Below are 22,962 nucleotides of genomic sequence, written 5' to 3' on the forward strand. Positions count from 1 at the left end.
GTTCTCTAACAAGGAGCTTAACGGTAAAATTCACATCAGGTGTTTGATGCTCCAGCTCATCGAGGTCGTATCATTAGGGAACGGCTGCTGGAGACTGGGGTACCTCAGATGGAGTGGCCTCCACTTTCTCCAGACCTGCATCCCATAGAAAACCTATGGGATCAGCTGAGTCGCCGTGTAGAGGCAGGAGCTCTGTACCCCAGAACCTCAATGTCCTGAGGGCCGCCCTTCAAGAAGAGTGGGATGCCATGCCTCAGCAGACAATAAGTCGACTTGTGAACAGCATGAGACGTCGTTGTCAAGCTGTAATTGATGCTCAAGGGCACATGACAAGTTATTGACACTGACATTTTTTGTTGTGGTATATCCACCACTGTTGTTGGCTTTTGTTTCAAGAAATTGTTTGAGATGAGGAAATCACCAGTGTATGCTTCTACTTAAATGCCCTACTTTCATGATATAAGATCACTGTAGCGTGAACATTTTACATTTTCCATAAATTTCACCCAAAAGCCAAATATCCCTAACTTTTTGTGAGTAGTGTATGCATAAACTGTTTTTAAAATCTAGTTTCTCTACTGACTTCCACTGAACAGACAAATGTTGATGATACTGCTTTTCTTATTTTATTTATAGCGATGGAGGGTGGAAATGTATTTTTGGTGCCTGTGAGGATGTTCCAGATTATCTGTGTTATAAATGTGTTGTCCTTTCTCTTGACTGGCTCCAGCAGCATGGGCGACTTCCAGGAGTTTGACCAGGACTTCTACAAGTCAGGATATTACATCGACGAGCAGGGTCACGCTGTGGCCTACGGCTACGACACCTATGATGGCATGAGCCCTGCTTATCAGGATGAGTAAGTAGAAACACTGAAACACTAGTGATGCGATGCTTGTAAAGTGTCTAAATGCACACTTATCTCATGGCCACAAATGAACTAAAATGTGGGAACGAGTTCATTAAAGTGGGTAACAAATTATATCTCATGGCCACCAATTAGTAAAACATGGCCATGATTTTTTTTCTTCTCATTGCATTTTCTGGCTCATGGTATTTTCATCCTTTTTGAAAAATTTGATATGAAAAATTTGATATGATTTCACCTCCCCCTAGCTGTAATGTAGGACAGCCTGTTAGCTGGGGGGAAGTCCACCTCAATGGCAGGAGGCTAACAGTTAGCATTTGGAGCATCCAGCCAGTATCCAGCACTCAGTAACAATGACAGGAAGATAGCACCACTACTGTAGGATGCATTTCTACCGTTATTCCCATTTTTAAAAATCGAAATGAACTATCCCTTTAAATTACCCATGTTCTTTTTCACAAATTAATTTTTCGACAGTGGATCAGGGGCCCCCATGGCTGGTGTTTTTGATCCATCAATGGGGCAGCAATACACAGGACAGATCTATCAGCCTGCAATGCCGTCTGAGACTCTGGGAGACACAGGAGCAGATCATTATGAAGAGGAACCTCCCCTTCTGGAGGGTAACATATACTTCATAACTGCATGCCAAACTATTAAACAGGTACTGTACCAAAGAAATAGACAGATGCAGGTAATCTGGCTGCAGTGAGTATTGTCATCAAGGGCCCCCAGAAAACAGCCATGTAATGCACTGACTTGTATTATGAAGTTTATATAATATGGATGCATGACTCTAAAGTTGATTTTCAAATACTGTTGCTCCTTGAGTTAGCTGGATGAAAAAAAGTGTTCTGCTTCTCTTTTCAATTTTCAGAGCTCGGCATTAATTTTGACCATATCTGGCAGAAGGCGCTGACGGTGTTGAACCCTTTCAAAGCAGCGGACGGCAGCATTATGAATGAGACCGATCTGACAGGCCCCATCCTGTTCTGCATTGCACTGGGGGCAGCTTTGCTGATGGTGAGTTCAAGTTCCTTCGTAATAATCTGTTTCCCCTTTGAATGTCATGCCATTTCTACAGTTCATGTACATTGATTCCATTGGCCCCACCAGAAATCACTCAAGTAAACCTAGTAACTCTTTTTTGTTGACATTCACAGCGGAATGGCAGCTATCTCAAACATTTTTAAACTTTGCTTCGGAAACTGACATTTTCAACTGGGAAGTGATCAAATTAAAAAATACAAATAATACATAGAGCCATGTGTTTAAAATCAACATAGATTTAAGACCATTTACAAACACCTGTTGCAGCCTGTCCTGTAGAAAATGTTCAATCCAACCATTTGTTCATTTATTTATTTAATGTTTTTGCTAATTTCTGAGTATTTTGTTTTTGTCTTTTGAAGCAATTTTCCAGTATTTTTATTTTTTTTCCAGTATTACTTCTTTCTCAGTAATTTTTGGGGCATTTTTTTTGTTAATTTGCTGATTGCCTTTTTCCCCATGTTTCCTCAATTTTCCTCAATTAAGTGAAATTACTCAGGTTTCAGAGGTTAAAAGTTAATTTTCCTCAAGTTTAAAGTTAATATCAGATCCTAGTTTAAGTTTTAGCTTGTGTGCCACCAGATTAAATTTAATCTATTTGTAATAAAAACTAAACTGAGATTTAAAGACAGGTTTAAATGTAATGTTATGTCCTTCTTCGTTTGAAGCCAGTATTTAATGGTGAACTATGATTTAATCTGGTTTAAAAATGAATCCAGCCTTACTACATCAGTTATGAGCAAATTCCCTTGTCCACATTCAGGGCTCTTCTCTCTGTTTTCCACAGTAGTTAGATATTATCTGCAAACGTTATCTGTAAAAACCTATTTCTTCTGTCATATGCAGGCAGGCAAAGTCCACTTTGGCTACGTGTATGGAATCAGTGCCATAGCCTGTATTGGGATGTACATCCTGCTCAATCTGATGAGTTCCCTGGCAGTGTCCTACGGCTGTGTGGCCAGTGTCCTGGGCTACTGCCTACTGCCCATGGTGGCCCTCTCCACTTTCGCCATCTTCTTCTCCTTACAGTGAGTCCACATCATTGTTCTTTATTGTTTCTAGCCACTCATTCTAGTCACTCACCTGTTCAAACACTTACATCTTTAAAGGACCACAACAGTGATTTTGAATGTTTGGCCCTTTTACTACAATTCACTCACATTTTGTATTGCAACGAATCATTTTGCAAATCAAATCAAATCAAGATTTCACCTGACCTTGTAATGTAAAGTTGTCACCATTCATAAACCATGGATCTAATTATTATTATCGCTCCCCGTAGGAATCATCAGGTTGGATTTGTTGTGCAAGCTGTTGGTCTGGTTGATTTTGATTGGCTCTGAGTGTTTCTGTGTTTACAGGGGCTTCCTGGGCACAGGTTTGGCCTTGTTAGTGATTTGCTGGTGTAGTTTCTCCGCCTCCAAGATCTTCATCTCCACCCTGGCCATGCAGGGCCAACAGCTGCTGGTGGCTTACCCGTGTGCTCTGCTCTACGGGGTCTTTGCACTAATCACAGTATTTTAACCTGATTACTCTGGGAGAGCTGGACCTTGGGTTTTTTCTGTTGATGGGGTTTGAGTTTCTGTCCTCTTTGCTTTGTCTGCTCAGTCATGGGGACTATCACTGCTCAGGCTAATCACCCAGTCTTCTTTTTCTGTTTATCCTAAACAAACTGGAAACATAAATCGCATTACTTCCAGTGCAGGACAGGTTTTTTCCCTGGAAAGACTTATAAGACATAGAGAGTAAATGTAAAAGCTTTAATGAATTGGATATAGACTTGGATATAAATGAGATGAGCAAAATTAACATTTACTTAAGTTAAACTGTTGCATATTATTTCTTCAAAGTAAGCCTAGGTTTTTGTAGTGTTGGTTAAGTAAGTGTTACATGTTTATTTAATTTTGTACAAAGTAAATATTTGTTCCGCTTTTTGTCCTTTCTTAATGTCTCATGCCTGTTTTTATTCTAGAAAATCATTTTGGTCAAACAACGGTTGATTCCCTGAAGCACATGCATACTGTAATGACTATTTCAAATCACTGTTGTCAGCTCAGACCCCATAACCCCAATTGAGGTGATTTTCATTCATTTTACCTGAAATGAGGGATGGGTTAGATGGGTTGGCAGACTATTATGAAGTTTATGAAGCCCCTCCAAAAGTCATTGAATGTTTTCAAATATATGTGTTGGTCCAGCTAAAATTATGTGTCTTCAATCCTGAAAACCTGACATATGACATATTTTTTATACACCATCCTGGCCCACCAACACATTAATGTCGCACACAGACTAAAAATACCTGTACCTTCTTTACGCAACAGGCACTATTCTCTGGTGTTACAGCAGAGGGAGCCATGATATCAGTTTTCTAACACAGATCGTTTTCACAGCATAGAAATCCTCAAGAAATGATTCCTGTTCCTTCCTCGGAGGAGGGGGCTGAGGGGTGTCATGTCCAACACGCTTGAAATGAACATTGCACACCAAAAAATGGGATTCAGAATTACAAAACCACTTTTATTTCTTGACTTTAACCCCTTTTTTTTGTTTTGTTTGTTGTAAAAAAACACTTGTTAGTCTTATAACATCATCCTATTGTCAGCTGGAAAAAGACGTTCTGTGTGTGTTACTGTGAAAAGAAGAGCATGTTGAATGCAGGCAGCAGCAGTCACAATCCACAGACCTCTGGAGCATTCAGAGGAAGAAAGGGAACTCATTTTTCACACGGCATCCGTGATGCATTGGGGTCTGGGCAGGCTCTGACAGCTGGAAAGTAAGTGACGCTCCACAGACAACTTGCTTTTAAGAGTAAGGGGGAGTAGGATGGGAGTGGGGGGTGAGGGGTCGGGTACAGCAATGTCCAGACGATTCTCAGTGATATTAACAACGGGTAACTTCTGAGGGCCCGCTCCAATCAGTCAGGTGGATCCAGTCCCTCAGGTGTTGCACAAGCTGACAAGGTCAGCCTCTGTGGGAATAAATGTAAGGCCGTGCTCTCTCTCTGCTCTGTGTTTGTGCATCAGATGAAAGGCTGCGGTGCCACCACAACTGTGCTCCATCAAGATGACAGCGACAGAAATTGTACAACACTGTTGTTTCAGCAGTGGAAAGAGTACTAGAAATTGCTACTCAGGTAGAAGTGTGATTATTTGCTGGTGTTTTTCATACGTAGAAGCAGAGGTAAAGCTGTGAAAATCTACTTAAAATATCAGTTAACCCTAAAACCCTAAAACATTTGACCCATAAAGCATCTTGACCCTAAGAATATAAGTCACATAGACAGTTTTTAATCACCAAGGTCCATGTTAGGGCAAGTTATTGGGCGAACAGGCGTCTTGTATTTTATGGCAGAAGATGTCCCCTTACACCAGTCGGCTGCCAGCAGGGTGGAGGATCATTTGGGACAGAGATGAGTGGAGTTGACTGAGGTGTGTAACGCAAGGCATCATGGTTATTTGAATGCTTACACTTCTGCCACCCTAAAATGCAGGAGTACGACTGAAACAAACTTTTTGACCCACATTTTATTGTAAAGTAATTGTAAAATGTGTTGTGATGTTACAAAGCCAGTATTAACATGCATTCTAATTAAAAAGTTGCTCATTTAAAATGTGCTCTGAGTAAAAGTTCCTTTGTCAAAACAATGACTTTGTTAGGTGTGACCTTTTCCATCCAGTTTTAAAATAATCGGTGCGAGGTTCAAACCAGATTCTTTTAAAGGCGCATTGTGCAAAACGGCCCTCTAGACTCAGCTGACAAAAACACAATTCTCTGATGTCACTCCCCACTTATTCCACACAATTCATTGGACATTTGGAAATGACAAAAATGCACCAACAAAGTCAAACTCATTTTTGCTATCGGACTGTTTAAAGGTTTGACACTTTATCAATTGATCCTCTTTTTGATGCTTATACAACATTTGTTCTCTCTAATGGATGTGATTTAAAAAGTAGTGAAGTACAAGTATTTAATATTGATATATTTTTGATTTTGGATACTTGAAAGGCACTTTTGCTACGCCAGTATTAAGATGCTCAAACGATATCTTCTTGTTATTATTATGACAATAACAATAAAGTATTGTCTTGTTGTATTGTAAGCAAAAATGTACCAAAAGTTAAATTACTGAATTTGCTAAAAAATAGTTACAGTAACATAAATGTAATTGCTTCCACCTAGTTTGTAATGGCATTGCACTGAAGGATGTGAAGAAATGCCATCGGTCCATTTATTACTTGTAGAACATTTACCTCAATCAATCAATCTCAAATTAATTTTGAGAGAAGTTTCAACAAAAACAGAAACATTAGAGCTTGGTAATCAGTGTGACTTGGCCGGTGTAAGTGAACCTCATACATGGTTTTGCTGCACTGTTCAACAGATTGGTCCGCTTTTTTGGTCACCAGTATGCAAAGAACATGCCAAAGAGCAGTATGTATGTTATGCAGCGAAAAGCTAACAAAGGAATCCAAGTAGTAGTCTGAAGAAAAGTCCCGTCTTTTTAATGGTGTGGATCAAATGAACTACCGAACACAGAGTGGGCTCCTGATCCAGACGCACTGCCTCTGATATCAGTCACTGATATCAGCGCACGTCTTGTGCTTGGCGCGGGTTCCTAAACTTGTGAACGGTTTGAAAATGATAAATCTCTCAAGGCTCACGTGTACTCTACAAATGGCTGAGTGCGCGAGTCACTGAACCCCGATCTGCTACACTCCCATGATGGCCAAGCTCCCAGAATAAAGCTCCCAGAATACACTGCAGCAGAGCTAGTTCTATACACAGCTCAATGGACTGAATCACAGTGTTTGTTTGCAGTAACTTCCAGGCAGAAAACCTGTGTCATGTATGTAAAAGTTCAATGGTGTGGAGCAAACAGGAGCAAAGGAATAAACAGCAGCAGAGATGTCATTTTGACTCAAGAGAAAAAGGAGACATCTTGTCATGCACGGGGCTGTCAGACAGCAACAAACAGAGGGGAGAAGGTTTCTGATTTTTCAGATTGCCATCTGAGCTGAGCAAACTTGCTTCTTAAACTACAAACTTTAAACTAGCAGTTGGCCTGACCAGTGCAAGGTGGCGCTGTTGCGTAGATTTTGGCTTATCAAAGACGCCAGCAAAGTAATACAGAAACGTTAAATAATTATAAAATAATCAGAAATTTCAAATTTTTCACAACATTATTTTTAAGGATAACCATATCATTCATCAATGGATTGTCAAAAAAAAAAAAAAGCTTCAAAGCACTTTAAAAAAGCGTTTAGCAGTTGCATTTCTTGGTCTGTTCTGTTTAGGTTATATTTTTTTGCATTCCTGTACCTGGGACAACATCACTCCAAACATTTCCAGCAGTTTCAACCGAGTCTGGCTTCTATAACAGCATCACAAAACGTATTTCTACAAGCAGCATTATGTTTCCAGAGCTGCTCCATCCACACAGTCCGCTGTAGGAAAGGCAGAGATACAGGCAGGAAGGCCAACAGGCCAGACGAGCCCACTTCACACCAAAGTGTGGAACAGACCTGCTGGTCCGCCACAGGAAACTGTGTTGGTGTCATGTTTTGCCTCGCCAAGGCCTGTGCTTCTCAACCTTTTTCAGTAATGTACCCCGACCAGTGCACAAAGAAAAAGAAAAAAAAAAAAAATTGGCCAATGTAAAGAGGTCCAACCAGCTCCATCAGTGTGTGAGGCAACAAGCTGATACTGAGGACATTTTGTTTCTCCTCTCTCTCCTTGCTTCCAGCTGTATCACTGCTATGTTTCAACCACTAATCCAGTTTCTGGATTGTTTTTTGTCTTGTCTTGTCCCAGTCATAGCAAACAAACGTCCTCGCTCGACGACCACAGCAGCAGATTGAAACCATAAACACACACATCTGACACCTTCCGGAAACCCAAAGGGAAAAGTCAATATAAAATGTACTTTATCAAACTTAAATTTATTTTTGTTTATTGAACTTATTATAGCATTGACTAATTATTTTAGGAATTGCATGACTCATTTTAACTTTTTAACTTTTTAAAATAAAATTTTTAAAAAAAATCTCACATATAACACTTTTTAAAATAAAAAAAAAATCTCACATATAACCCTGTATTACACCAATGTACTCCTTGGGGTACGCGTTCCCCAGTTTGAGAACCCCTGGTCCAGGTGTTACAGCTGCACACAGGAGCCTATAGCGCAAATGTTAGCTCACTGGCTAACCATTAGCCTGTATGTGAGCCCATTCATTAGCTCATTGGCTAACCATTAGCTTGTATGTTAGCCTGTTCATTAGCTCATTGGCTAACCATTAGCTTGTATGTTAGCCCGTTCATTAGCTCATTAGCTAAGTGAACATTAGCTTCTTAGCTCGTTAGCTAGCATTGACTAAACTTCTTGGTTAAGGTGAGGTTAAGGTCAGGGTTAGGATAAGATTAGGAAACTTTAGCTATATGTTAGCTACCAAGTGAACATTAGCAAACATGTTAAAAGAAGCTGTGATTTTGGCTTGGACTTGGGTTTGAACAGGAAAATGTGTGTGTTTGAGCCCCCCCACCCCCTGCCTGCCTCCTCATGGTCACTCTCTGTCTCCCTTTAAACGATGTCATGTTACTACTCCACATTACTACTCTGCATTTTCACACTTTCTCAACCAGTAAAACTCTCATTTCCTTACACCAGCAAAATCCATGTTGAGAAATGCCATCCACAATGCTGGAGCTGACATCAGTAAACTGCACACTGAGTACAGATGCTTTGTCCAGATTTTGTGATTTAGGCTGATGAGAGGAGTGTAGATTGATCAGAGCTTGCTGAGTACAGCTTTAAAGGGATAGTTTGCCCATTTTAAAAAATGTGATGCTGTTGTCAGGAGCATCCAGCCAGAATCCAGCACTCAGTAACATCTACTGTCCTACAGAACAGCTGGGGGGAAGTAAGACCATCTTGCATTTTTCAAAATGGGTGAACTATCCCTTTAAAGTCTGTCAACGGCTGTCAAGGAGACAGCCATTCAAGCATCTGCGAGATATTAACAGGCATGTCTAACTAAATCGCACGTGAAGGGAAACATGCAAAATGTGTGCACTTGAGTTACTAAAAAATAAGGCACAGTTAGCGGAGGCCAACAGGATAAACAGTGACAAAAAAGAGTGTGTTTATATTAGTGAGCACACTCCCCCTGCTGAGAGCATGTGTGTGAGAGAACATGTGTGTATTCTTGGGGAAAAAAAAAAAGGGGAAAGGAAAGGACAGTCCCGCCGTGGGACTGAGAGGAGCAGGCCCAGTCTTTCTTCTCCTGACTGTTTGGATTGGTTAAACCAAACAAATCCCTCTGGCCAAGCGGTAGGCTGAAGACAAGAGCTCCCCGAGCCCTCCTCAACTCTCCTGCTACTTTACACTAAACTCTTCCAGATGATTTATGAGCTCTCTCCGACAGGCGCTCCCGCTCACCTTTCTTTCACCGAGGTGTGGGGTGATGCTGATCTTCGCTCCGTGCGCTGCAGCCCATCATTAAGCGGTGCGCAGAGCACTCCAAATGACAAAAAGCTGCTTCATGTAACACCTGCTTAATGTGCTTAATACCTTTCCCTCCCCCAAAGAACGTTCCTGAAACTCTCTCACCAGCCTCCATTTACATTTGATTTCCCCAAATGTAGTATAGGTTATGTTTGGACTACGCCAGCTTGTTTCTCAAATCTCCTACCCCAGTGCTCAGATCAGTCCTGCCTGTTTTCTGGACGCTTGTGCCAATACAGGGATTTGCTGATATATGATATACAGTACAGGGCTTTTATTAACCCTGTCCGTCCTGAGGAAGTTCACATCATTTCTTTCAGAAACCACGAGGGGAAAGCAATTAACAAGTTAGGGGGAAAAAATCAATACCAGAAAGTTACTATAAACATTTTTTTCAATTACAAGAGAATGCAGTTCCCCCCAAAAAATGTACAAACAACACAAGACAGGGCAAAACAAAGCAAAACAAAAGAAGAAATAAGAAAAAAAAATTGAAATTTACAAAAATGAGAAAATTGCCATAAAAAATATCACAAATTAATGAATAAATTGTAAAGAAAAAATACTGTTAAATACCATTCCCTAATAAAATAAAATAAAATAATAAATAAATAAATAAATAAATAAACACCCCCTCCAAAAAATAAAATAAAATAAAATAAAATAAAATAAAAAAAACAAAGAAAAAACTTATGTGTGGGATAATGTATTTCAAAAGGTTAAATGACTTATGATGAGTGTGATGCAGTTTGACTGATTCCAGATGTATTTGAATAAATCAATACTACCAATTTTCTGTGAGGATTCCTTAACTTGAACTGATTGTAATGAAATGTTTTGATCAGATTCTGCACCAGCAGGCTTTTTTTCCAGCAGTGGTTTACAGTCATTAACTGTGGTTATAGTCATGAACTGTAGTAGTGGCTCTAGCCGCAGCAGCACTGCTAGTGGCAGTAGTGGTAATCTAGCCAAGGTTTCAAAGGAGAGTATGTGTATCAGTGTCTCATGGATGACATGCTACCTTGGGGAAACTACTACTTTGGAATGACCATAATGTGATTTATAGATAGTGAATGCCAGCAGAAAATGTCAGTTCTTGGCAGCTACCATTCATAAATTTTACCTTTTAAAAAGGGCAATAAGCATGTGGTATATAACCCAGTGGCCATGGTGCTCTACAGTGTGAGAATAAGCTAGAATAAGGGTTATAATTTTTCAAATAACAGCAGTATTGTGAGATAATTAATCAGAGTGCTGCATTTGTAAAAATACCTATTCACAGTGTTTCTTAGTCATCATAGTAATTGGTATCCCATTTTTAAAAAGAATTATAGATATGATTGAGAATGCCCATACCTACGCTATGTTGTTATGACTATGATGAATTTCATGATGTCTCCTTGGTGCAACTGTTCCATCAATAAAGTTGCATGTGAACTCAAAAGCACACCGCTTAACTCTATCTCAAGAAAGCGCAGCAACTCTGGTAATTCATGTTCTGTGTCTGTGCACACGTCCAAATATGCGCCTTAGCACTCACCAGTCCCTTTGCTTCGAATCATGTCTTTGCAATCATTACAAATCGCAGCGGCAGAATAAACCACCAAGGTACGACAGCTTAAAATAATTTGTTATTGACACGGGGGGGAAAGTTGAAAAGTTCACCATCAAGGTCAGTGCAGCGCAGAACAGCGTTGGATGTGCAGGAGTTTCTGGGCCAAACTAAATAGCCAGGCTGTTTTCCTTCAGCTTGCGGTAGACTTGGCTCTGCTCCAGCTACTATTAGGAAAGATGATGAAAGACACAGATAAAGAATTGGCACTTTCATCTTGGTGAAAGTAGAGGAGGTTGGAGTCTCACCATTACATGTATGAAAAGTCAACTCCTATTAGTGCCTCTACTTGCTCAATCAGTGAGGAGCTAGAGGTGTACGCTGCTTCTTGCCCTCAATGTGGCCTGCAGGGCAGCGCTGCCTCTGGGCCAGGGTCATGGTCAGGCTCACTGTAGCAAGCGTTGCCTTACCATCTGGATTCATCAGCAAATAAATATAAACTATCTGCTGCTATTCACAAAACAGAGCAGAAGACTTTTCACGGCCATTCAAATGCTACCTAGAACTGGATTTAAAGGGACAGTTCACCCATTTTGAACATGTTTATATTATTTCACTCACCTCTAGTTGTTATGCCAGTAGTGGTGCTATCTTTTTAACGTTCTTAAAAATAACTGCCTTAATCCACTCAAATTGTACAATAAACAAAGTTTGAGGTTAATGATGTGTACTAGATTTTTTTTTACATTGCGAAATGGCATAAAAATGTTGATCTTTGTCAAAAAAAAAAAAAAAAAAAAATTCCCAGCAGAACTATTTTCCTGTGTGGTCTAGGCTCTCTGTGCTGATCCTCCGTTACAGCGGTGGCTGGCAGGAGCCTGAAAGTTACGTGAAACATGTGACAGAGCGGAGAACAAGAAGAGGCTTGTCACAACATCACTTGCCAGCTGTCTTTTAGTACTTGGGAGAAAGTTGTTATTTTTGTCCTCCAACATGCGTACATGTGGTGGCTGCTGCTCCTCTGGTGTGGAGGGATACAGGAAGTGCAGAAGTTACTTGATCTTTCTGGATGTCGATAACAGAAAAAAAAAAAACAGTATTAAACAGCAATTAGAGAAACAAAAACTCTTGCCTGTGTGTACTCACCAGTCATAGATGTGTATTTTAGTTGCAGAAAGCAACACTTGTAAAGTGACGTTGAATTTTCCTTGAATGGATTAAGGCGGTTATTTTTAAGAGCAGCAGGAGGCTAACAGTTAGTATTTGGAACATCCAGCCAGAATCCAGCACTCAGTGACAAAGAGAGGAAGAAAGCACCACTACTATGCTACATAATGAAATAACATATCGTTTTTCAAGATGGGTGAACTATCCCTTTAAGGCAACTGCTTTCATTGCAGATTTGACTGACTATTGAGTAAAATCCACCCACGCAGCACTGGAATGATTTCTCTGGTCAGACATCTGATATAGCACTAATAGTAATATAACCATACTAACTAACTGTGGTTGGTGAGGAGCCACTATCATATCAGATTTTTAATAAACGTTCAGTGTATATCCAGTATATTGCTCTGTGCCTAGCAGTTACAGTCAGTGGGCAGCTTATTGCAAACCCCACAGACTGTGCTCAGAATTATGTCTGCTCTTCACAGATCCTAACAGGCAGCTGATGACGCCCTCTCCCCTCCCACTCCTTCTAATGTAAAGGACCATACCAGTGACTTTGAATGTTTGGTGCATTTGCTATAACTTACCCACATTTTACATTGCAACTAATTATTTTTCAAATCATGTGAGGGTACTAAAGATTTCGCCATATACTGTATAATCGAAATCTGGGGACTATTTTCCGGGCGCACCATTTTACTGCAGAGCGCTGTGCTGCTGCTTTTTGGAAAACTAATGTGGATGACTTTATTACAGTGATGGAATACTGGTGTGAAGAAAGTTTTTTAAGTCTCTGAAAGTTCATTTTCATATCATAGTGGAATGAATGGAAACCAATGGCTGGATAAAAAAGGGGCGGGAAATGATATCGAACTTAGATACAAAGGCTTGCGTAATACCTTAATATCAAAAATGAGCAGCAACAGCATAAAGTATATACATTTTAGAGATATTGTGCCAAACATGCAAAATCACTGGCATGGTACTTTAAGAAGCTGGAGAACTACAGTTGGTCATGTTGGGAGTATATGAAAAATCTTTTCCTTTTTCCTGACGTAAATCTGCAATAAACAAGATAGTCACAGAGGTCTGTGTTTTACCAGGCTATCCACGGAAAATATTAAGAACTGAAACATTGTGGAAGACAGCTAAACAGTCAGTAACTGTTAACAGCTAAGTAAATACATAAATGATCAAAAGACAGCAGGATTTGACATACTCCAGGCCAGAGGTACCCAGCAGTTTTCATTAGTGCCTTTATGCTGTGTAAAAATGGTGCTTTTGTAATCAGATTGGTGAAAAGCCAGTGTATTTGCCGAAAACATGTTTAAAAGAGATGACCATATTCAAAGCAGCCAGCCCAACAGAAGCTGGAAAAAAATGTTTTATGTTGCTTAATTAAACCATTGTGTGTGGACTAAGCAGCATAATACCATCATTGCCCATATTAGTATTGCAGTATCAATATTTCAGTACATATTAAGGACATTAAACCCCGTAATTGGACTAATTTTAGTTATTTGTAAAATAAATAGAATGAAACTGCCATTAAAATGCCCCAAGACCATTTTCTGCAAGATGAAGTAGATAAACTGGGCTACCCTCAAATTTCTGCCTTGTTTTCATGTTCCTCATAAATGATCCAGAAATGTCCTAATGAAAAATACAGGTGGGAAAGACATTATAGATCTGGGGGTCTCGCTACCATTTCATGTAGACAGAAGTGGTCTATCTATGGGTGACCTGGAGAGAAAACATTCCTGACTAATGACTGCATTCAGCTTGAGAGGCGAGCATGGCTGATTTAAGACTAACTAACCTCTAAAGAGATTCCATTTCTAAACTTACCCCTGCCTCCCCTGGAGCCTGGTGTGTAAATGAGAGAGTCTGCTAATGAAGCAAGTCAATGACCATTATTCTATTATGTACCTGATTACAGATACTCATAGTACCAAGTATTAGGTAGGGCCCTGCCTCTGAGAGGTGATGCAAAAGAAGCCTGGGTTATTTCAGGCAAAATCACAAGGAAAATAATTCCAAATCACATAAAGTTACTGACTGGGCGCCCGGTCGCTCTCGTGGTAGAGCGTGTACCACTTGTTAAGGCTGAGTCCTGATCGCAGCGTCCTGGGTTCAAATCCACCTTCAAGTCATTTGCTGCATGTCATCCCCTCTCTCTTCCCTGCCTTTCCTGTCTCTCTCTACTGTGACTGTCAAATAAAGCAGAAATGCCAAAAATAAATAAATAAATAAATAAAACTTTACAGTTACTGACTGAAACAATACAATGTCACTGCCCTGTAACCTAAAGGAGGTTAGCCCTTAACTGTTATGCAATGTGATGTTTTCCACAATCATATTAGTAAGAGATTTTTATCTGTCAAAGTTACTGAAGCAATAAAAAACAAGAGACTGTCTTTTATATATGTCAGTAACATCATGGCTGGGTTTCAGTCACCATAGATGATCACAGCTGAGATGTTGGTCAGTAAGTTAGTTAATACAAGACATAGGCCTCGAGTGTTTCATTACTTTTATGCAACAGCTATGATTTTCATGCTCCATCGAACAAAACATAGTTTGACAACTAAAACTTGTTTTGAAACACAAATCAATCTGAGGAGTCCACTGCTCACAGCCAAATATCTCTTAAAAGTATAATAACATGTTTAAAAGTCACTTGACTCATAAACCAAACCAAAAAATAGTATGTGAAATTACATGCAATTTTGAGATATAATTACTTTCTCTAGCACTCCTTTCCATCTTTTCCTGAAATTCAGGAGTTGTCCAAAGAGAAGGCAATAGTTTTGGTTCTTCAGCAGACATGTTGTTGGCTTGCTAATTTCTCTGTTGTTCTTTTATTTCTCTCATCATCCTCATGGTTCCCACTTCAGGTCTTTTTATGTTCATGGTTCCATGTTGGAACAAACTATTCAGGTTGTGAAAATGAACTGGAATGGAGCCACTCTCTTGTTGGTCGAAAAGGCCAGTAGGACTTGATCTTGGCATTTGTAAATTTCCCTCACCCCCCTCAGTATTCACAGCAACAGTATTCATTCAGGTACATGAATGTATATCGTTTTATAATCAGAATTCATGGCTACATGTGGAGTTGAAGTTGGAATAGATGGTCTGTTCATGAGGCAACTGATGGTACACTCATACACCTAGAATATTGGAAAACAAAATAACTCAGACCTACAGGATCATTTCCCAGTGTTAAAAGCCTTTATTGTTCACATTAAAGACACTCACATTGAGACACAATATTGGTTTACATCATTAATTTCACTGTAATTCTGTGTACATTTTTGTAATGCTTTCAATTCAAGGCTTTATTCAAGGCTTCATTCTGTGATGACAAGCAAGTCGTTTTGCTGTATATTCTGGAGCTGTGCAAAACTGAGCAGGCAGGAGTGTCATAATATTAACTGTTTTAAACCCAGGAGCCTGTGGGAGGGCCTTTATTTTTTAAAAGGCTTTATTTCACCCTTTGAACAAAATTAACTTTCTTTTTTTTAAGCTAATTTTATTTTCGGGAGGATTTTTTTCCCCATGAATTTTCGGTAATTTTGTGCAATTTCCTTATAATCTAATTTTAAATTTAGAACTGTAGTAAGAACTATAGTTTTAATGTGATTTCTTTTTCTAATGCTGCAAGAAATCAAGTGAATTTGCTCAGGTTTCAATGGGTTAAATGCTTGTAAAAGGTGCCTGAGGACAGCTGATCATATCAAGTAAATCCTCTGAAACCCCGCCATCTCATGTGGTTAAGCCCACCATGACCTCGCTGATGTCCCACAGTTTACTGGCCAGCTCCAGATCAGTGGCTTTGTCCAGGAGGCGCTGTGGCTGACAGTCTGCAAAGCACTTGCCCTGACTGGCCTGTACGTCTGGGCTGCAGGCCAGGTACACTGAGGTCTGAGCCCCCTCCTCAGGGCTCTTAAACAGCCCCCAGGACACCAGGTTGAACAGAGGCCTGGCTACCACCGGGATGTGGACGTGCCTCCCCAGATTGGTCCGCACTATGCCGGGGGTCAGAGCGTTGACGGTCACGCCGGTGCCGTCCAGACGGCGGGCCAGCTCACAGGTAAACAGCAGGTTGGCCAGCTTGCTGCGGCTGTAGGCGGCCGCCTTGTCGTAGCTCTGCTCGCTGTTCAGGTCCTCAAAGTTAATGTGACCGTGCTTGTAGAGTTTGGAGGAGACCACCACGATGCGACTGGGGGCCGATTGCTTCAGGAGGTCCAGCAGCAGGTGTGTTAGGAGGAAGTGGCCAAGGTGGTTGACTCCAAACTGCATTTCAAAGCCGTCCTCAGTTTTGGTGTAAGGACACTGGTAGATCCCAGCATTGTTGATCAGCACATCTATGCGGGGCTCCTCCTGTTGAAACAGTGCAAAAAAAAGTTGCATATGAGGTTTGGATACTAAAGGTATGACGATGATGATGATGAAGGTCACTTGACTGGAAGTATGACTTCTAAATCTCCTCTGAATCCTGATTCCTGAGCACCTTAACAAAAAAATGTCTGGTAGTCTTTTCTTGATGGGATACAGAAAAACAAAAACTGTGTCAAAATACTTAAAGCAGACTGAGACATCGAAGCATGGGTCGGGTGTTTCAGACTATAATGGCACCTTTTATACATGTGTAATCTATATTTAATATTTAATTTATGTTTTTTATTTTTATAATATTTAGTATTTTACTATAGCACGGACAACTCAAAATTATTAATTATCACTGGTGATGTGCACTGGAGTGCGGATCACGCCACATATTTTTGTCCGAACCTGACCCGAGCTCGAGAGCATCGTAACAATCTTTGTTTTTGTGTCCCAACCTGACCCAAGCTGCAGATTTTGCTTGTCCTCCATCACTAGGTTACATTTACTGCCTGAAACAGCCTATGTGTTGCCTTCAGTGTCGTCACGTAAACTCCAAGACTATACAGGAAGTTGCCCAGAACAGATAGTAGGTCCTCATTTTGATTTATTTCACACTGTTTCACTAAAATAATGCCAACGTGACTGTACCCGACCTGAATCTGAACATAATTTCTAAACTTTTGTCTGAACCTAGGTATGCACACTCTAATGTGTAGTACTTGTTCACATTACACACAAGTTTTATGTTAAAGTTTTCACCAAAAGTCCTTGTGGTAGATTTTATAACATACAGATCTTTGTTAAAGGAACAAAGTCCACTCTGACATCTTGCACTTTGAGCCATGGTGCAACACCTTTTGTGAGTCAGAGAAAGATACTTCCAGTCACCATACAAATAATCTACAAAGCAACACTTATTTCCATCACATTTCGTTATATGTCACGGTTTCACTTTGCTTCCTTATTGCACGGTTTACTGTTGTAAAATAAACTTGTATGGATCTGGAACTGAATCTAAAAGTAAAAGGTGTGATGATGTGATAGGGGATGTTATGGGACAAACACATCAGAGTTAGTTTGACTCTTCAGAATTAACCAGTGGCACATATATTAATTACCAAAGGGCAAACGCAGCTTTATATCAAAAGACCAATATAAGACTAACTTCACTTCTTTAAGTTTGATTTCAGCGAGAGCTTCTTGTGTGATTGTGTGCATGCCAAGTCAAAGGCTCCTGACTAACTGATCTCTAAACAGCAGAAGTGACTCGGTCACACAGTAAACCCTGGCGCATGGAGTTGAGTTCATGTGACAGAGCGGAGGGGACGCACCGTGCGTGGCGTCAAGCTAGCGGCGCGTGGTTAGCAAACATCAGCTCGCTGGCTCATGTACCTTTATAATGTGTTGACAGAAAGTGCGCACGGACTGGAGCGAGGCGAGGTCCAGGTGTCTGAGCAGCAGCTGCACGGTGTCGGCTCCGGTCTCCAGCAGGAGGTCCCGGGCCGCCTCCTCAGCCCTGCTCAGGTCCCTGCACGCCATGATGACGCGAGCCCCGCGCCTCAGCAGAGCGGCGGTGGTGGCCCTCCCTATGCCGCTGTTGGCCCCGGTCACTATCACAGTCTGTCCGTCCATCATGTTGGCGGCTGTCCCTCACAGCCGCATCATGTCACACCGGCACAAACAGACCGTCAGCTGCGTGACTGGTAAACAACCTCAGCTAAGTACTGCATTACCCAGAGTTCATAGCAAACGACTACGGCCAAGGCTGTGCTGCCTTCAAGTGCCCCTCGTGTATTCCAATCTTTTGGTTGGACGTTACAAGTTGTACAGTTGCTTTATTTTAGAAACCACCATGTAAGCTATCATGTATAACAGTCTTTCTTACTCATTTTATACTTTAGACTCCGCTGTGTCTTTTTAGCTCCCTCCTCTCTTCCATCTGTCAAACGTGTTTGTTTAAACTGTAAAAACTAATTAAAACTTGAACACTCTTCCAACCACTTGCACTCTTTCTACAATTTTAACTTTTAAACATTTCCAAGCAAAAAATGCTAGCACACAGAGAGACAGTGGCCCTTTTTAGCTCAACACAAAGTTTAGCTGCAGTGACAGAATTAAGACGAAAAAATCCATATTAGGAGGCATGTAATTAATGTTTGAATTGTTAGTGAAAAGTTGTATATTTGTCCATCCAAGGAGAAAACCTCTCTCTGCCTCATCTGGGCAGCTCAGCTATCACAGACAACTGTGACATTTCACTCAGAGTACCAGGAAATATTGACCATGACCCTGTAAACTGTAAACTGCAAAAGACAGAAAGAAAGAAGAGCTGAAAGTAAAGCTGTATGGCTTTTTTTTTTTTTTTAATCTCTGCCAAAAGATGTTTGTTTTTATGAAAACTGTTAGCCATAGGAAAAAAAATAAAAATGATCAGATAAATAAATAAATGAATAAATAATGCTATATCTTCATGGAAGGGATGTGTCAGGGTTTGGTGCTGAAGAACAAGAGACAGGAATTACATTATCCATTCATCATCTCTACCCAGACCAGCTAGAAAGTGACCAGCCCAGCAGCTACCAGCCTAAATCCATCAGGAGCTGCTGCTAAATAATTCACACACTCAATTAATGAGCAACTGTTGAAAAAAATAAATAATTTAACTTGATTTCATTTCTTGATACAGCCTTAATAGGTTTCTGTACTTGATATTTAAGTTTAAAGGATTTCACAGTAATCTAATATTGTTATATTTAACTGCTATCTAGGTTGTTCCAACAACTCAGAAATCAGAATGATTTGATTACAGTAGATATGCAGTAAGCTATATTCGCAGACTCACACATGTGGGAAATCATATTGTAGTGGAGATGCAAACAGACAAGTAGCCCTCATCCACACCTTCAATACACATAGCTACTGAAAAATTCCCATCATCTCTTCCCTTAAGTCTCCGATTTCCTAAATAAATAAGTTAAAACCTTGAGAGGCCCCCCGAGTGGCCAGTGGCCAACAGAAACATATCCCCTTTACAGTATGTAGTCACAACTATCACACTTGCACCACTGGTACGGCGAGGTTGGGCCTATTGTGGTTGGTTTCACAGTTGGGGCTCAACCAGCAGCAATAATGTGGTAATAACATCTGTAACATCTGGAAAACATCACACTAAAAGCCCAACTTGTACCAGACAAATAAGCCCAGGTCCAGCACACAACTTAGCCTTAACTCCGGGAGCTGAAAACCAAGCTCCTGGGTGATGCTGCTGAGCTCCACAGCTTTCCCATGGATGCAGCAGCAGCAGCAGTGCAGCTGCCTATGGAGCTGTAGAAAAACTGGCATTTAGCTGGACAAACTATGGCGAGCATATAAACACATTTATGGCTGCTGAGAGAGCAGCACATGAAGCAGACGAGGCAGTTTGCAAAGCAGCTCCTAAATTATCCAGCATGAACTGAATGGCTATTTGCACTTTATGTGTTAGTAATGTAGTGTTTCTTAAGATAGTAATTTATTATATTTTGACTAATACACACACACACACACACACACACACACAGACACACACACATCTATATATCTAAATTCTGCATTAAAGGGATAGTTCACTCATTTTGAAAAATTTGATATCAGCTCAGTTACTGCTACTTACTGTTTTTTGTTAACATCAGTATGACTGGAGTCAACATGTGGATATTTTAGGCTGTTTTCTGGTTGATAATGAGAATCGCCTGTTGGCTCATGAAAATAACACATAATGTAGAATTACATCGAGCAGAGGAGAGAAATGCAACATATATATAGCATACATGTTTATCATTTATCCTCCAGAGGAAAAATACTGCTCTTTCCTTCTTTCTGGAAAAATTCTACATCCCAGTCCACCAGAGGAGAGCATGGCAGTGGGACAGTGTGTGTCGCTAATATGTGAAAACTAGACAGTTGTATGAAAGAGCAGTAACGTTACGTGACATAGTAGAAAGGGAGCGACACAATCTGTGTATGAAGCCAGGTGGGTCCTGTGGTGGACCAGTGGGTCTGTCACACACTGTGGTATGATATCAAATTGCCCTATACCTCCTCCTTACCCCCAGCACCATACTGTCCCTCCTCTCATTGTTACTGAGTGCTGGATACTGGCTGGATGCTCCAAATGCTAACTGTTAGCCTCCTGCCATTGAACAGGACTTCCCCCCAGCTAACATTTATAAAATAAGACAATAATAGACTTATTGGTCTACATTGTGCAGATTGATCATACATAGTAATGTCTGTTTTGTTTAGTAACTTAAGCTTTTCACAGGCTTTGAGAAATTGCAAATACAGTCCAACACCTGGGGGTCACTTACATGAAAATAGTTTTCTTTAATCACATTTGATTACATGATTTGCATTCCTGGTATAACATCAGCCACATAAAATTAAAATAAATAAATAAATAAAGTAGCTTCTGCTGGATAGACAGATTGCTGCTGTTCTCTGCATGGACAGTTACAATTGAAATGCACTGATAGTGACATTTGCTTCATTTGTTTTCCTCTACACTTCCACTGAAAAGGGTCAAAGCAATTTGGAGCACAAACATTCATCTTCAATTCATCATTCATCTTGAAATTTCACCCCTCTGAGCTCAGCTCTTGGGGCTGAACGAGCGTGTTTCAGGAATCCTGGGTTTGACAGTGTAAAAGTCTGTGGACAGAGTTCCAGACTCAGATGATAAATTGAGGCGTTGACACAGCGTCTGTTGACTGCGATCCAGGGTGGCACACCAAATAAACCTGCACCAACCTTTAACACTTGTCAGGGCAGAAAGCAGCACTGACACTTAGTGCTATAATCCTGAAAAGCACAACCTCAAACTCTGATTGTTTATTTGCTAAAAGGCCTTCAGGTGACGAGTTTAGCCTATAAAGTGTTTAAGCTGAAATGAGAAGACCTCACTGCCGGTGGAGCTAGATCCACTGTGCTGTGATATCAGCTTTCTCTATATCACCAAATGAGAAAGCGGAGCATGCATGTACTGTGATACTTTCCCTTTTTTTTTCTATCCAAACATAGCCCGCTTGTGTACCTCAGAGTGCATTCATTCCCACGTTCTATCCAGTGTTTTCTCACATGAGGACAAAAAAATAACGAAACAATTAAAGAGCTATCTATCATCTAGCTAATAAAAAACAGCTTTAACTGACATAATGTATGACCTAGATGACAACTCTGGTCCCAGTGTGTCACTAGCTCTGGCCAAGGCTTCGCTTTGATAAATGGAGGCCAGCGCTCAGTGTCAAGGCGAAGAAATAAGGATCAGTCCTTCTCCATATTGCTGCAACACTTACTGCTGAAGGGTCTCAAGACAAAAGTTCGTCTCCCTGTACACTCATGATCCGGCAGATCAACCGATCCAGGTGACTGCATCAGCCTGAGGTGATGAATTGTGCATTTATATCTATAGGTCCTATTGTATATCCAGAAAAATACAATAGGACCTTGATTAGTCCTTTTTCTTTCTTTTTTTCATTCCCACTACAAGTAGCCTGCAGTACAGTAGCCTACCGATGTAATTCTGTTACTGGTGCAGTATTGTTCTCCAGTCCAGTCCATTATTGATCGGTTAGTTTATTCCTTTGTACATGTGGATGTGTGCAGCTGCTGCAAGTGATTTTATATTGTTGCAAATTCCAGTGGGGATAAAGTGGGGATGTTCCTGTGTGTGTGTGCATGCATGCATGTGTGCTGCCACCACAAGCGATTTCATATTGTCACAAAGCAATTGCAAACAGCTGCTGTTTCACAAGTAGGCCCACATATTTGGTATGAAGGCCCACATGTATGTGCAGGTTTAAAGGCTATTTGTTCTCCAGGTGAGTCTATAATTCATTGGTCAGTTTGTTAATTAGAGCGTGACCCGATAGTTGGCCCATGCACAGACCTGATGGGTTGGGTTGGGTTCGGACAAAAATTTTGAAATTATGTTCAGGTTTGGGTCGGGTTTGGTCACGTCAGTGTTATTTTACTGAAACTCTGGTGTGAAATAAATCAAAATGATGGACCTGCTGTCTGTCCTGGGCAACTTCCTGTATAGTGTTTACTTGACAATGCTGAAGGCAATACGTAGGCTATGTCAGGCGGACAAAAAAACAAGAATGCCTGTTGGGTTCGGGTCAGGCTTGGTCACTAAACCTAACCAGTGAATAACAGACTGATTCACAGCACAGCAATACAGTAACTACAACAGAATCAGATCGGGAGGCGTCTTTATTGTAGGTGACTTGATATGTAGGGTCTAATGTTTGTGCTGGTGTAAAGGCTATTTGTTCTCCAATAACTGAGTCTAGTAGTCTTTGGTCACTTTGTTCCTGCATGTGTGCATGTGTGCACCGCTGCTTCCAGTGATTTCATATAGTCACATGGTGCTTGCAAACAGCT

The 22,962-nt window shown here is 40.7% G+C and overlaps 2 protein-coding genes across 3 annotated transcripts; one reads left to right on the forward strand and one right to left on the reverse strand.

Annotated features, from left to right (window-relative positions):
• Positions 1–733: 733 nt before the first annotated feature.
• LOC115354468 (protein YIPF5-like) lies at positions 734–3,442 on the forward strand. Of its 2 annotated transcripts, none has more exons than XM_030044862.1 (5): positions 734–859; positions 1,346–1,491; positions 1,746–1,891; positions 2,765–2,946; positions 3,280–3,442. In XM_030044862.1, the coding sequence occupies exons 1-5, from the start codon at positions 735–737 to the stop codon at positions 3,440–3,442; spliced, it is 762 nt and encodes a 253-aa protein (XP_029900722.1). In that variant the 5' UTR covers position 734. The 2 variants fall into 2 exon arrangements, with proteins under 2 accessions (XP_029900722.1, XP_029900723.1); XM_030044863.1 differs by having other exon boundaries at positions 735–834; positions 1,354–1,491.
• Positions 3,443–15,409: 11,967 nt separating this feature from the next.
• rdh14a (retinol dehydrogenase 14a) lies at positions 15,410–18,290 on the reverse strand. The gene is made up of 2 exons (XM_030045239.1): positions 17,932–18,290; positions 15,410–16,533 (listed from the first exon to the last, which is right to left on the reverse strand). Exons 1-2 carry the CDS (start codon positions 18,172–18,174, stop codon positions 15,916–15,918), a joined length of 861 nt encoding a protein of 286 aa, XP_029901099.1. The 5' UTR covers positions 18,175–18,290; the 3' UTR covers positions 15,410–15,915.
• Positions 18,291–22,962: the final 4,672 nt, after the last annotated feature.

The sequence above is a fragment of the Myripristis murdjan genome, chromosome 22 (assembly GCF_902150065.1).
Source record: "Myripristis murdjan chromosome 22, fMyrMur1.1, whole genome shotgun sequence".
NCBI lineage: Eukaryota > Metazoa > Chordata > Actinopteri > Holocentriformes > Holocentridae > Myripristis > Myripristis murdjan.

What these genes read in the sequence shown, in the direction of transcription:
- LOC115354468 (XM_030044862.1), top strand. Translation starts at nt 735, where the DNA reads ATGGGCGACTTCCAGGAGTTTGACCAGGACTTCTACAAGTCAGGATAT. An exon ending in AGCCCTGCTTATCAGGATGA is followed by an intron (nt 860 to 1,345) that starts GTAAGTAGAAAC and finishes ATTTTTCGACAG; the next exon opens with TGGATCAGGGGCCCCCATGG. An exon ending in TGGGGGCAGCTTTGCTGATG is followed by an intron (nt 1,892 to 2,764) that starts GTGAGTTCAAGT and finishes TGTCATATGCAG; the next exon opens with GCAGGCAAAGTCCACTTTGG.
- rdh14a (XM_030045239.1), bottom strand. Translation starts at nt 18,174, where the DNA reads ATGATGGACGGACAGACTGTGATAGTGACCGGGGCCAACAGCGGCATA. An exon ending in TCTGTCAACACATTATAAAG is followed by an intron (nt 16,534 to 17,931) that starts GTACATGAGCCA and finishes CTGTTTCAACAG; the next exon opens with GAGGAGCCCCGCATAGATGT.